At 66.3% G+C, this 11,113-nt stretch overlaps 1 protein-coding gene across 1 annotated transcript; it reads left to right on the top strand.

The window, feature by feature from the left end:
* The first annotated feature begins 3,146 nt into the window (after positions 1-3,146).
* On the top strand, positions 3,147-11,084 carry RAPGEFL1 (Rap guanine nucleotide exchange factor like 1). Its single transcript, XM_066336696.1, has 15 exons — positions 3,147-3,695; positions 5,578-5,656; positions 6,123-6,273; positions 6,345-6,442; positions 6,988-7,100; positions 7,272-7,439; positions 7,521-7,618; positions 7,737-7,859; positions 7,953-8,131; positions 8,210-8,300; positions 8,951-9,001; positions 9,232-9,319; positions 9,397-9,461; positions 9,724-9,778; positions 10,534-11,084. The coding sequence occupies exons 1-15, from the start codon at positions 3,260-3,262 to the stop codon at positions 10,656-10,658; spliced, it is 1,920 nt and encodes a 639-aa protein (XP_066192793.1). The 5' UTR covers positions 3,147-3,259; the 3' UTR covers positions 10,659-11,084.
* The last annotated feature ends 29 nt before the right edge of the window (positions 11,085-11,113 follow it).

An 11,113-nucleotide genomic window follows, 5' to 3' on the forward strand; every position in this document is an offset into this window, starting at 1 on the left:
AAGGGCTGGCACCCACCTGCTTGTTCTCTGTATGGAGCCCTCATCCATTCCTGGCTCTCCAGCAGAAATTCCTTCTTTGTTTGGTGTTTGTGGCTCCGTGACCTTTTTGTGTCTTGTTTCAGCCATTGAAGCCACGTTCCCAAAGCAGAATCCCCTCACGTTTTAGATGTCACAGTGTGTCATTGACACATTGGTGACACAACGGAAATCCTGGACCTTACACCCCTATGCTGGGGTTTTGGTGGTGTTTGAATTCCTATCCTGTAGGATGCACATCCCTAAAAGCATTGTAGGAAGCAGCCAGCTCCTGTGTGTCCTTCCTGGGGCTGAGACCAACAGGGGCAGTGTCCATCTGAGCTTCCCTGGCAGGACCAGTGCCACCTCTGCTGTCTCCCAGGAACTACTCCCTCCCCAGGAGCCACTCTGTTCTTCCTAGGTACAGCTCTGCCCTTCTCAGGACCTCACAGTGGCACTGAAATTACAGCTCTGCTGTGCCTGGCGCCAGCTACCCTCGCCCCCGCATCCCTGGAAGCAGCTGCCACCTGTCCCCAGCCCGGCTCTGTCCCAGCAGCAGGGCTGGAGGGAGTCCCCTTGTCTCTCTGGGGGCTGATGTGAGCCCCCTCTGCTCTCCCTGGCTCAGGGGAAGGACCAACTGTTGTGGTGTGGGAGCTGCCACCTGCGCGTTTGTGTCGCGCTGCCTCCGCCTCGGCAGCAGCAGCCTCCTGCCAGCCCCCCACCCACCTGCCCACGCCAGAGAGGGGTGGGGGCCACATACCCCACTCTTGTTACACCCTGATCCTGTGGATGGAGCATCACGGTGAGCTCTGCCCTCCTGCAGCCAGGCTGGGCAGGGGAAGGATGCTGGTGGGCCCTGCCAGTGCCATGGTGGAAGGGTGGCTTTGAGGGGCACGGGGACCTCAACTCCCCCCTTTGCATCGCACCCCCTTTTCTTCCTTCCCTTCAGGTCTCCCAGTTCCTGCCCTTGCTTTTGGCAGTAGGGTGGGAGTCCCAGAGCAGTTCCAGTAGTAGCAGCAGCAGCAGCAGGATCATGCCCATATTGCTGTGCTACCTCATCCTGCCCATATTGCTGTGCTACCCCATCCCTCCCCAGTGCCACTGCCTCAGTTTCCCTCCCTGGCAGCAGGATCAGGTCTGAGCATGGTCCAGGATTTGGCTCAGCCCTTCACGGGAAGCTCATGGAGGAGCTGCCCAATCTCATGGTGGTTCTCCCCTTCCCCAAATGCCTGACTCCCTTCTCCCAGCGTTGCAGCTGGGAAGTGGGTTAAGGCGCTGGCTTGGGGAGGGATTTTTCCCGGGGTGTAATTTTTCCCTCCTACACACGGTCTGTTTTGAGCAGTGCCTGGAGGCTTCGCACCCCCGGCTCAGTGCCGGGGCGGGGGAATGCGCTGGCTGCCAACCGAGGGAAGCGCCCGCTCCAGATCCCAGATCGTTAGGAGAAATAGCAGCAAATTAATTAAGCCAATAGTTTGCTCTGCGCCAGCGGTGCCCCCATCCCTGCTGACATGGGGAGAGGGGATGGGACAGGCCAGATCTGGGGCACCTTTCCCAGGGGGAGCATTGCCCTCAGCGTGGCGCAGTGCTCCAGGTCCCTCCTGCTCGTGTGGTTCAGGGCATCCCCATTGCCACCAGAGAGTGGGGTCTCAGGGTCTCTCCGTGCCTCAGTTTCCCCTCCTGCTGTCAGGAGAAGCCCCTCTCTGCGTGGCTGAACCTGGCCAGCAGCATCTCTTGCACCCGGGTCTGAGAACCCTTGTCCAGATGCCGTGGGGAAAAGGGATGGAGGAGCTCAGCAAAGTGGGATTTTTGGGGGTGTCGGATGGGCTGTGGGGGATCTGAACGCTGGAGGCTGGAGGCACAGAGGAGGGACGTGCCGGGCCACGCTGTGCTGTGCCATCCCGACAGGACCGTGCGGCCGGGGATGGGGATGGGGATGTGGGGACATGTTTTGCCGCTCTCTGGCAGCCGCATGGATGGAGTTGCCAGGCAACTGCCGGGTGGAGGCGAAGCGGGAACAAAGCGGGATCTGCCGGGACCCTCGTTCCTCCATCTCTACCGAAACCTCTGGGCAGTGGGGCCCAGCAAAGGCCATGGGGCCGCTTGCTGTGTCCCTCCGGCCGCTGCCACCGTCCCACCCCGGAGATGCCACAGGGCCGTGGTTTTGCAGGGGGATGGACCCGGGAGAAGGGCACTGGCACCTGTGGGCTGTTCAGAGGGTGCAGAGCGGGGCTGGGGGCAGTGGCATGGGCAGGATGGATGCTCAGCACCCCGCGGGAGCGCGGCAGGAGGATCAGCCGCAGGCAAGCGCCACATCTCGCTCTGCCCTGCCCCGGAACCTGCCCCGGCACCTGTCCCGGCACGCCGGGGCCCGTTCCAGCCTGGCAGGCGGCGGAAAGGGGGGGTCTGGCAGCCACCCCGACCTGCCCACCCTGCCCGCGGGGGATCCCAGCCCCAGGGGTGCCGGGGTGGGGGGTCTCACACCCATCCCCGGCCTTTTCCCACGCTGCGGCGGGTGCAGAGAGCCGGGCTGGGGGTCCGGGGGTGGGTCACCTCACAGCTGGGGATGTGCCCCCCGGTGCAGGGGACACTGGGGAGGGACAGCACTGGGCGAGGGGTGGCTCCATGTGCCCCTGGGCTGGCATGGGGGAACTGTGTGGGTGTGCGAGGGGCTGTGCCGGGGTTATGAGGCAGAACGTGGCAGGGGGCTGTGGGGCTGTGCCCCCTGGTCGCGGTGTGTGACAGCAGGGGGTGACCGGCTCTGGGCTGTGTCCCCTCAGGCTGTACCATGTGTGTGTGTGGGGAGAGGCGCGGGATGGTACCCCGGGGATGCGACAGGGGAATGCGGGGAGATGGATGCGGGGGTGTGTAATGCATCACCTGTGCGGGGCTGCGGGGAAGCGGGGGGTGACCGTGTCCTGCTGCGAGCCGGTGTCACCGCGGCCGGGGGGCGGGTTCGGTACCGAGCGCGGTGCTGCGGAGAGGGGGCGGGCAGGTGCCGTTGGCGGAGCCGGGGGCGACGGCGGTGCGGGGAAAGGGGCGGGCAGGTGCCGGGGTCGGCGGCGGCGGGGCCGTAACGGGGCGGGGCGGTGCTGGCGGCGGGGCCGGTGTGGGGCGGGCGCAGCGCGGAGCCGGTGCGGGGCGGGCGGGGAGCGGCGCCGCGGCCCGAGCCCGAGCGGAGCCGAACGGAGCCGCCACCGCCGCCGATGGGCCCCTGAGCCGCCGCCGCCGCCGCGTCCGGGCGGCCATGAAGCCGCTGGAGAAGTTGCTGAAGAAGCCGGGCTCGCACCTGCCCGTCCGCCCCGCCGCCCCCCCGGGGCAGGTACCGGGGCCGGGGTCGGTGCCCGCGCCGCGGCGGCAGAGCCTGTCGCGCCCGCCCGCCTCCCCCGAGGAGCCGGCGGGGCCCGCGGGGCCGGTACCGGGGGGCGAGGGCCGCTGGCTGGAGCTCCGGCCGCCCGAGGCGCCGCTTCGCTCCCCTGAGGACCCGTCACCGGGCTGCGACCGCGACCGGGACCGCGACCGGGATCGGGACCGGGAGCCGCCGAGCCCGGAGCCGCCGCCCGCCGCCCGGTGCTGCTGCGGCTGCGGCTGCGCCCCCGCCGCGCCCGCGCCCCCCGAGCGGCTCCTGGCCGCGCTCCTCGACCGACTACCGGCGCCTGCCCACGGGAGGGGCTGCGGGGCAGGTACGGGACCGCCGGGACCGGCTGCGGGGGTGCCCGGGGCGGGGAGCGCGTGGGTCGCGGGCGATGCGGCGGAGCGGGGAGAGACCGGGGGCGGCCGCTGCTTGCGGGGGGGATGCGCTGGTGGATGCTGGGGTGGGAGACAGCGGGGTGCGGGACTCCCGTGCCCGGCGAGGAGGGTGACCGGGCACAGTGATGCCCGCTTGGGGTGACAAGGTCAAGGCTGGGTCCCCGCCGGGGCAGGGCGTTTGTGGCAGCGGGGTGGGCAGGAGTCTGTGGGGTGGGCAGGGGTTCCCCGGGCAAGACAGCACGGCAGAGGGATGGCAAGAGGTTCTGGGCTCAGTGGCAGTGCCAGCTCGGTGGGGGCCAGGGGTGGCCGGGCACCGGCAGTCACTGCAGCATCCACCTCCCGGTTGGATGGTCCTTAACATCCTCCTGGTGCTAAAATTAGCCCGGACTGGAGCTGCAGTGGAGGGGGGGCCGGTTGGACACCCCTTTCCTCCAGCACAGGCCTCCCGGTGCTGGCCCAGCGTGGCTCCCTGTGCCCAGGTGTTGGGGTGGTTTCGGTGCCAGAGCTGGGTGGGAGCCAGGTTGGGTGCAGGGGGATGGGAGCCTTCCCACACCACAGGGATCCCACACATCCAGCCAATCCCACTTGGCTGCCGGGACCAGAGGCTGTCGAGGACCCCAAGGCCACTGCCAGCCCCCTGCCCCAGTGATGCCAGGGCCGGGACTGGGTGCAACCACCAACAAGAGGAGCCCTCGGGTAGAGGCGAGCTGGGACTGGCAGCATCAGGTCCTCCCTGCACAAACATGCTGCCAGGCCTGCTGGTGCCCGGGTTGGCAGGGAATGGGGGGGCAGGAACCAGCATGGGGGTCCCAACACGGGGAAACGTCCCTGCGACTCTGGGATACAGTGTGAGTGCTGCAGTGGGTTGGGGAAACTGAGGCAGGACTGGAGGGGGCAGCAGCCTGAAGGGATAGGGGGAGCCCTCAACTCCTGCCCCACAGGCAGAACCTGGGAGGGGGCTGCACTCAGGGCAGGGGGCTGGGAGATCTGGAGGCTGTGTACCTGCACCCCCCGTGCTGCTGGTGCCCCTGCCTGTCCCAGTGCCCCAGACTGCCGTGTCCTCCTTTCGGCAGCAGCTGGTGCCCCGTGGGGACTGTGCCTGGCGCGGGAATGCCAGGGGACCCTCTGCCCTGCTTGGCACCGATCCGTGACCGGGTTAACAGTCTGGGGGGTGACTGGCTGGGTGGATGCTCTGCACGGCCCCTCGGTGGTCCATAGGCCTTGGGGTCCCACCACAGTATCCCTGGGACACATGGGCACAGCCCCGTGGGCAGCCCCAGCTGGGGACCCGCTCGGGGCCGAGGGTTGCTCCGGTGCTGGGTGAGGGAGCGGTGTCTCGTCCAAAGGTCACAGCGATGACTGATGCCAGCACCGGGTCCTCGGCTCACCTGGCTTTGCCAAAACGCCTTCACAGGGTGGTGCCACCCACGCTGCCCAAGAGAGCCCGGCTGTCGCACCCTCCTGCTGTGCCCCAAGCTGCCTGCCTCAGTTTCCCTTCACCGTGTCCTGCTGTGCCTGCGGCCGGGCTCTCACGGGGCTCCCGGGTGTGCCGGGGCGTCGCGGCCCCGGTCCCGCCCTGCCGGCGCCTCTGCCCCCACACCGGCTCGGCCGGGCCCGGCTGCCCCGGGGCTGGGAGCGGGCCCTGAGTCAGCGCCGGCGCGGGGGGGTTCGCGTGGGGCTCGGCCTCTCCCGGTGTCACCCTGCGAATTACCATCGTTCCACTCACCCATCCACCCCGCCGGGCACCGCCCTCGGGGCTGTCGGGGGGTTCTGTGGTGGGGAAGGGTGCCCACGCCTGTCCCCATGTCCCCCCAGAGTCGCTGCTGGATGACATCGTGCTCACCCACTCGCTGTTCCTGCCCACCGAGCGCTTCCTGCAGCAGCTGCACCAGCAATATCCTGGGGGGCCCTGGGGGGGTACGAGGGTGGGCGAGGAGGGGTCTGAGGCTGGGCATGAGGAGGGCGTTTGGGTGTAGTGAGGGTGGGCATAAGGTGGCCAGGAAGGGGACATGGTGATGGCACAAGGGTTGGCATAAAGGTGCGACCAGGAGAACACCAGCATCAGCACCAGAGCGCTGTGAGGCTGGCACAGGGGTGGCCATGAGGGTGACAAAAGGGTGGGCATGGGGTTACAAGAAGTGGGACATGAGGAGGGCAGCGGGGTGCTATAAAGGTGCTCACAGGAGCAGCAAGAAAAGGATTGGGGTGCCATGAGGGTGGGCTACAGGTTTGGGTGTAAGGTGGGCAGTGTGTGCTACCAGGGAGGGCACAACGACCCTCAGTGAGGTCCCTGAGTGCAGCGGGTGCTGGGGGGTGGCCGAGGGTCCCTCCTTGCCGTGGCACCTCCTTGACATTGCCACCTTTGTGCTGGCGGCGGGCAGCCCCCCGGCGCGCTGGGAGGAGGGCTCGGGGCTGCGGCGCAAGCGGGCGGTGCTGGCCGTGCTGCTGCACTTCCTCGAAACCTACAAGGGGCTGCTGCAGGAGGAGGAGAGCGCCGGGAAGGTCATCAAGGTGGGTGTCCCCTTCCCGTGTCCCCCCCTCAGTCTCCTGCAGTCCCGGCCCTGACACCTCTCGCCCCACAGGAGCTCTACCTGCTCATCATGAAGGACACGTCTCTGTACCACGAGCTGGAGGATGAGATCCTCAAGCTGCACCAGCTCGTGGAGACTGTGGAGCTCAAGTGAGAAGAGGGTCAGGGGGTCCTGGGGGTGCCTGGTGGTCAGGGGTCCCCGTGGGGACCAGGGGTCACCGTGGGTCAGGGGGTTCCCAGGGAGGGCAGGGAGCCCTGTGGCGTCTGGGGTCCCTGTGGGACAAAGGATCCCCAGGGAGGACAGGGAACCTTGAGGTCCCCTCTGGGTTAGAAGGTCTCTGGGAAAGGTCCTGGGGGTCCCCGTGGGTCAGACAGTCCCCAAGAATGACAAGGACTCGTGGCCCTTGGGGGTGCTCAGGGGCTGGAGGGGTCAGTAGCAGCCCATCCTGGTGCTCTCCTGCTTGCACCTTCACATCCAGCTTTGTGGCCCCCTCACGCCCTCACCGTGCACAGCCCCGGGCCCCTCCTCACTGCACCCTCCTCCTGTGCCCACCCTCAGTGCGCCCCGGTGCCTCTCCTGTGCCCAGCCTGCCACCAGCTCTGTCCTGGGGGGTGGCTGCCGGGACACCCCGGGGTCTCGGGGGGCAGCCCCAGGGCTCCGGGGCCCCGCCTGACCCTGTCCCGTGCCCCCACAGGGTGGCCGACGAGACGCCCCCTCCGAACAAGCAGGTGAAGCCGCTGTTCCGGCATTTCCGACGGATCGACTCCTGCCTGCAGACCCGGGTGGCGTTTCGGGGTTCTGACGAGAGTGAGTGACTGTGGGGAGAGCTGAGAGCGGCTGGGGTCCCCTCCATGACCCGCCAGCCGCTGTGCCCTCTCCGGGTCTGCTCAGGACCCGCTCCGTGCCTCAGTTTCCCCGGTGGGCAGTGCCCGGGGTGATGTGGGGGTGCTCGGCGCTGACCCCTCGCCCTCTCCCCAGTTTTCTGCCGCGTGTACATGCCCGACCACTCGTACGTCACCATCCGCAGCCGCCTCTCGGCCTCGGTGCAGGACATCCTGGCCTCGGTCACCGAGAAGCTCCAGTACTCGGAGGAGCAGAGCACCCGCGGGGACGCCCTCATCCTCGTCACCATGGCCTCGTCCGGAGGTGCCCGGGGGGTCCGGGGGAGCTGCGGGCGGGGCTGGGGGGGTCCGGCCGGTGCTGACCCCACCCTGTGCCCCGCGGCAGAGAAAGCGGTGCTGCAGCCCAGCGAGGAGTGCGTGTTCACCACCCTGGGCATCAACAGCCACCTCTTCGCCTGCACCAGGGACACTTTCGACTCCCTGGTGAGCCCCGTGGTGGGGACACCCCGGCAGGGACACCCCCCGCTATCATCCACCCGGCCCTGGCACCCTCCCACCCCGGGGCTCAGCGCCCCCTCAGTGCCCCGGTGTCCCCTCGCAGGTGCCACTGCCCGAGGAGATCCAGGTGGTCCCGGGAGACACCGAGATCCACCGCGCCGAGCCCGAGGATGTCGCCAACCACCTCACAGCCTTCCACTGGGAACTCTTCCGCTGCATCCACGAGGTTTGGGGGGGCTCTGGAGGGGGGCTCACTGGTGTTACCGCGCTGCGCAGTCGAGGAGGGGCTCTGATGGAATGTGTGGATCCTCCTCCTCAGCTGGAATTCGTGGATTACGTGTTCCACGGGGAGCGGGGCCGGCGGGAGACGGCGAACCTGGAGCTGCTGCTGCAGCGCTGCAGTGAGGTGCAGCACTGGGTGGGCACGGAGCTGCTGCTCTGCGAGGGGCTGGGCAAACGCGCCCATCTGCTCAAGAAGCTCATCAAGATCGCTGCCATGTGAGTGGGGGGCCGCGGGGGGCAGCGAGGGAAGGTCCCTGCCGTGCCCAGCCCGCCGCTGACGCTGTCCCCCACCAGCTGTAAGCAGAACCAGGACATGCTCTCCTTCTACGCCATCGTCATCGGCCTCAACAACGCCGCTGTCAGCCGCCTGCGCCTCACCTGGGAGGTGAGGGCTGGAGTGCCCCTGACCCCCGCGGTGCTTCCAGATCTTTCTGTGCCTTTCTGAACACCCCCAGGTGCTCCCTGACCCTTTCCTGGGTGATCCCAGACCACCCCTGGGTGTTCTCTGGCACTACCTGGGTCCTCCCAGGAATTTCATGGTGCTTGTGCTCACACCTGGCTGCTCCTAGACCCCTCCTGGGTTCTTCCAGATCCCACCTTGTGTGTTCTTGTAACTCCCCAGGAACTCCCTTCCCTCTCAGTGCTCCTAGAACTTCTCTGGGTGCTCCTTGACTGCTCCTGGATGCTCCAACCCCACTCTCCAGTGCTCCCAGAATTCTCTGGATGCTCCCAGACCACCCCTGGGTGCTCCCTGACACTCCCAGGACTCTTGGGATGCTCGTGCCCATACCTGTTTTCTCCCAAACCTCTCCTGGGCTCTTCCTGACCCTACTCCGAGTACTCTTGGAACCCTCCTGGAGCTCCCAGGCCACCCCAGATGCTTCCAGACCTTCCTGGGCCTTTGTGGACACCCTCAGATGCTCCCTGACCCTTTCCTGGGTGCTCCCAGAACATCTTGGATGCTCCTGCCCTCCCCTTTGGTGCTCCATGGCCCTGCTGGATGCAACCTACCTTCTCCCCTGTTTTGTCTTCCAGAAGCTCCCAGGGAAATTCAAGAATCTGTTTCGGAAGTTCGAGAACCTGACGGTGGGTGAGAGGTGTGGGGGCTGCTCTGGGTGTTTGGTGGGGGGTCCCCAGGCCTCCACTGGGGGTGTTTAGGGTGCTGGTGAGCTGGGGACATTCCTGAGACGTCCTGGGGTGTCCTTGCCCCTCTCCCCCAGGCCACCAGCCCCATACCCATGGCCACCAGCATGTGGGGGTATCCAGGGCCCTCCTGAGGAGCCCCCCCAAAGCCTGACTCCCTCATTCCCCACCAGGACCCCTGCAGGAACCACAAGACCTACCGGGAGGTGCTGGCCAAGATGAAGCCCCCCCTCATCCCCTTCGTGCCACTCATCCTCAAAGGTGAAGGGGGTCTCAGGGTGGGTTGGGGTCCCTCTGATGCCCCACGGGACCCCCACATCACCCCCTCTCTCCTCCAGATCTGACCTTCCTGCATGAAGGCAGCAAGACCCTCCTGGATGGGCTGGTCAACGTGGAGAAACTGGTGGGTTCTAGGGGGGAATGGGGCAGAGAGACCCCCAGGATGAGAGGAGGGAACTCCCCTGTGGGGCTGGAGGACCCCCTACCCCGAGGGTTTGGGGGTCCCCTGTTTGGGGGGTGGGAGGGTTCAGGGTCTTCTGGATACAGAACAGGATCCTGAGGGTGGGGGGTGTGCAGGAGGCTCCTGGAGGGCTCAGTGGTCCCTGGGGGGGCTGGGTGAGGTCTCAGAGGGTTGGGTCTGACTTTGGGCTCTCTCTGTGCCCCAGCACTGCATCGCCGAGAAAGTGAGAACCGTGCGGAAGTACCGGAGCCGCCCCCTCTGTGAGTGGGGGGCACGGGGAGGGGGCACTGCCAGGGCTGGGGTGGCACTGCTGGGGCTGGGGGGGCACTGCCAGGGCTGGGGGGCACTGCTGGGGGGGTCCACACCGCCCTGAATCTGCTGTGCATCTCTGAGGGATGGGGATGTGGCCAGAGCATCCTCACATCTCTCTGTCTGTGTCCCTGCGTCCCTAAATCCCTGCATTCTCATCGCTCATCCATCTCTTCATCTCATCCCTTCACTCTGCATCCCCGGATCCCTGCATCTCCGTTCCTGAATCCCCATTCCTGCGTGCCTGAACCGTTATCCCTTCATCCCGGTCTCCACATCCCCATTCCAATTGTCATTTTATTCCCACTCCTGTCCCTGCGTCCCTATCCCTTCATCTGCATCCCCTGCATCTCTTCCTTCCTTCAATCCCCACTTTCACGTTGTCACCTCCATTTCCTTCCTGCATCCCCACATCCCCTGCATCCCCACATCCCCTGCATTCCCACATCCCCTGCATTCCCATATCCCCCACATCCCCACATCCCCTGCATTCCCACATCCCCTGCATCCCCACTATTCCCTCGCCATCCCTGTGTACTTCCACCCCTCTCCCTCCATCCCTGCATCCCTCTGTCATCATTCCCATATCCCTATTGCCATACTGCCATTTTCTGCCATTCCATCCCCATCTCTCCATCCTTCCATCCCCATCCTCTCTGGTCCCACACTGCATTTTCCCATCCTTCCATCCCTGTTCCGTTCCCAGGCCTGGAGCTGGAGGCGTCCCCCGCCCAGCTGCAGACCAAGGCCTACGTGCGGCAGCTGCGCGTCATCGACAACCAGAACCTGCTCTTCGAGCTCTCCTACAAGCTGGAGCCTGGCAGCCAGTGAGGGGGGGCCCACCCCGGGACCCCCAAACCCCGGGACCCCCCCCGGGGGGCCCGGAGCCCCCCAGCACTGACGCACTTTGCCCAGCCCCGGCCCTTGGGTGCTGCCCCCACCCTTGGGGGGGGTGGGGTGGGTTTGGGGACCCCCCTGGCGCATCCCCCTCTCCCCCCGCCCCCTCCCCTGGCTGGGGCACAGGGGCCCCTGGGGGGGTCATGTTCCCCCCTCTGTCCCCTCTATTTTTGTATGTGTGGCCCGCCCCCCCCCCCGCCCCCCCAGACGTGTATATTTTCTACTGCCGCTGTCCGGAATTGTACATTTATTTTTTAAGAAAAAGGAGGAAAAAAAGAAAAAAAAAAAAAATCAAGCTGGGGGCGGGGTGGGGAGCCCCAATAAAAGTCTGTCCCCGCATCTGTCTCTAATGTCGTGCTAGCGAGTGAGGTCATGTGGGAGTGACGTCA

This window comes from Sylvia atricapilla, chromosome 27 (genome assembly GCF_009819655.1).
Source record: "Sylvia atricapilla isolate bSylAtr1 chromosome 27, bSylAtr1.pri, whole genome shotgun sequence".
NCBI classification, from domain to species: Eukaryota; Metazoa; Chordata; class Aves; order Passeriformes; family Sylviidae; genus Sylvia; species Sylvia atricapilla.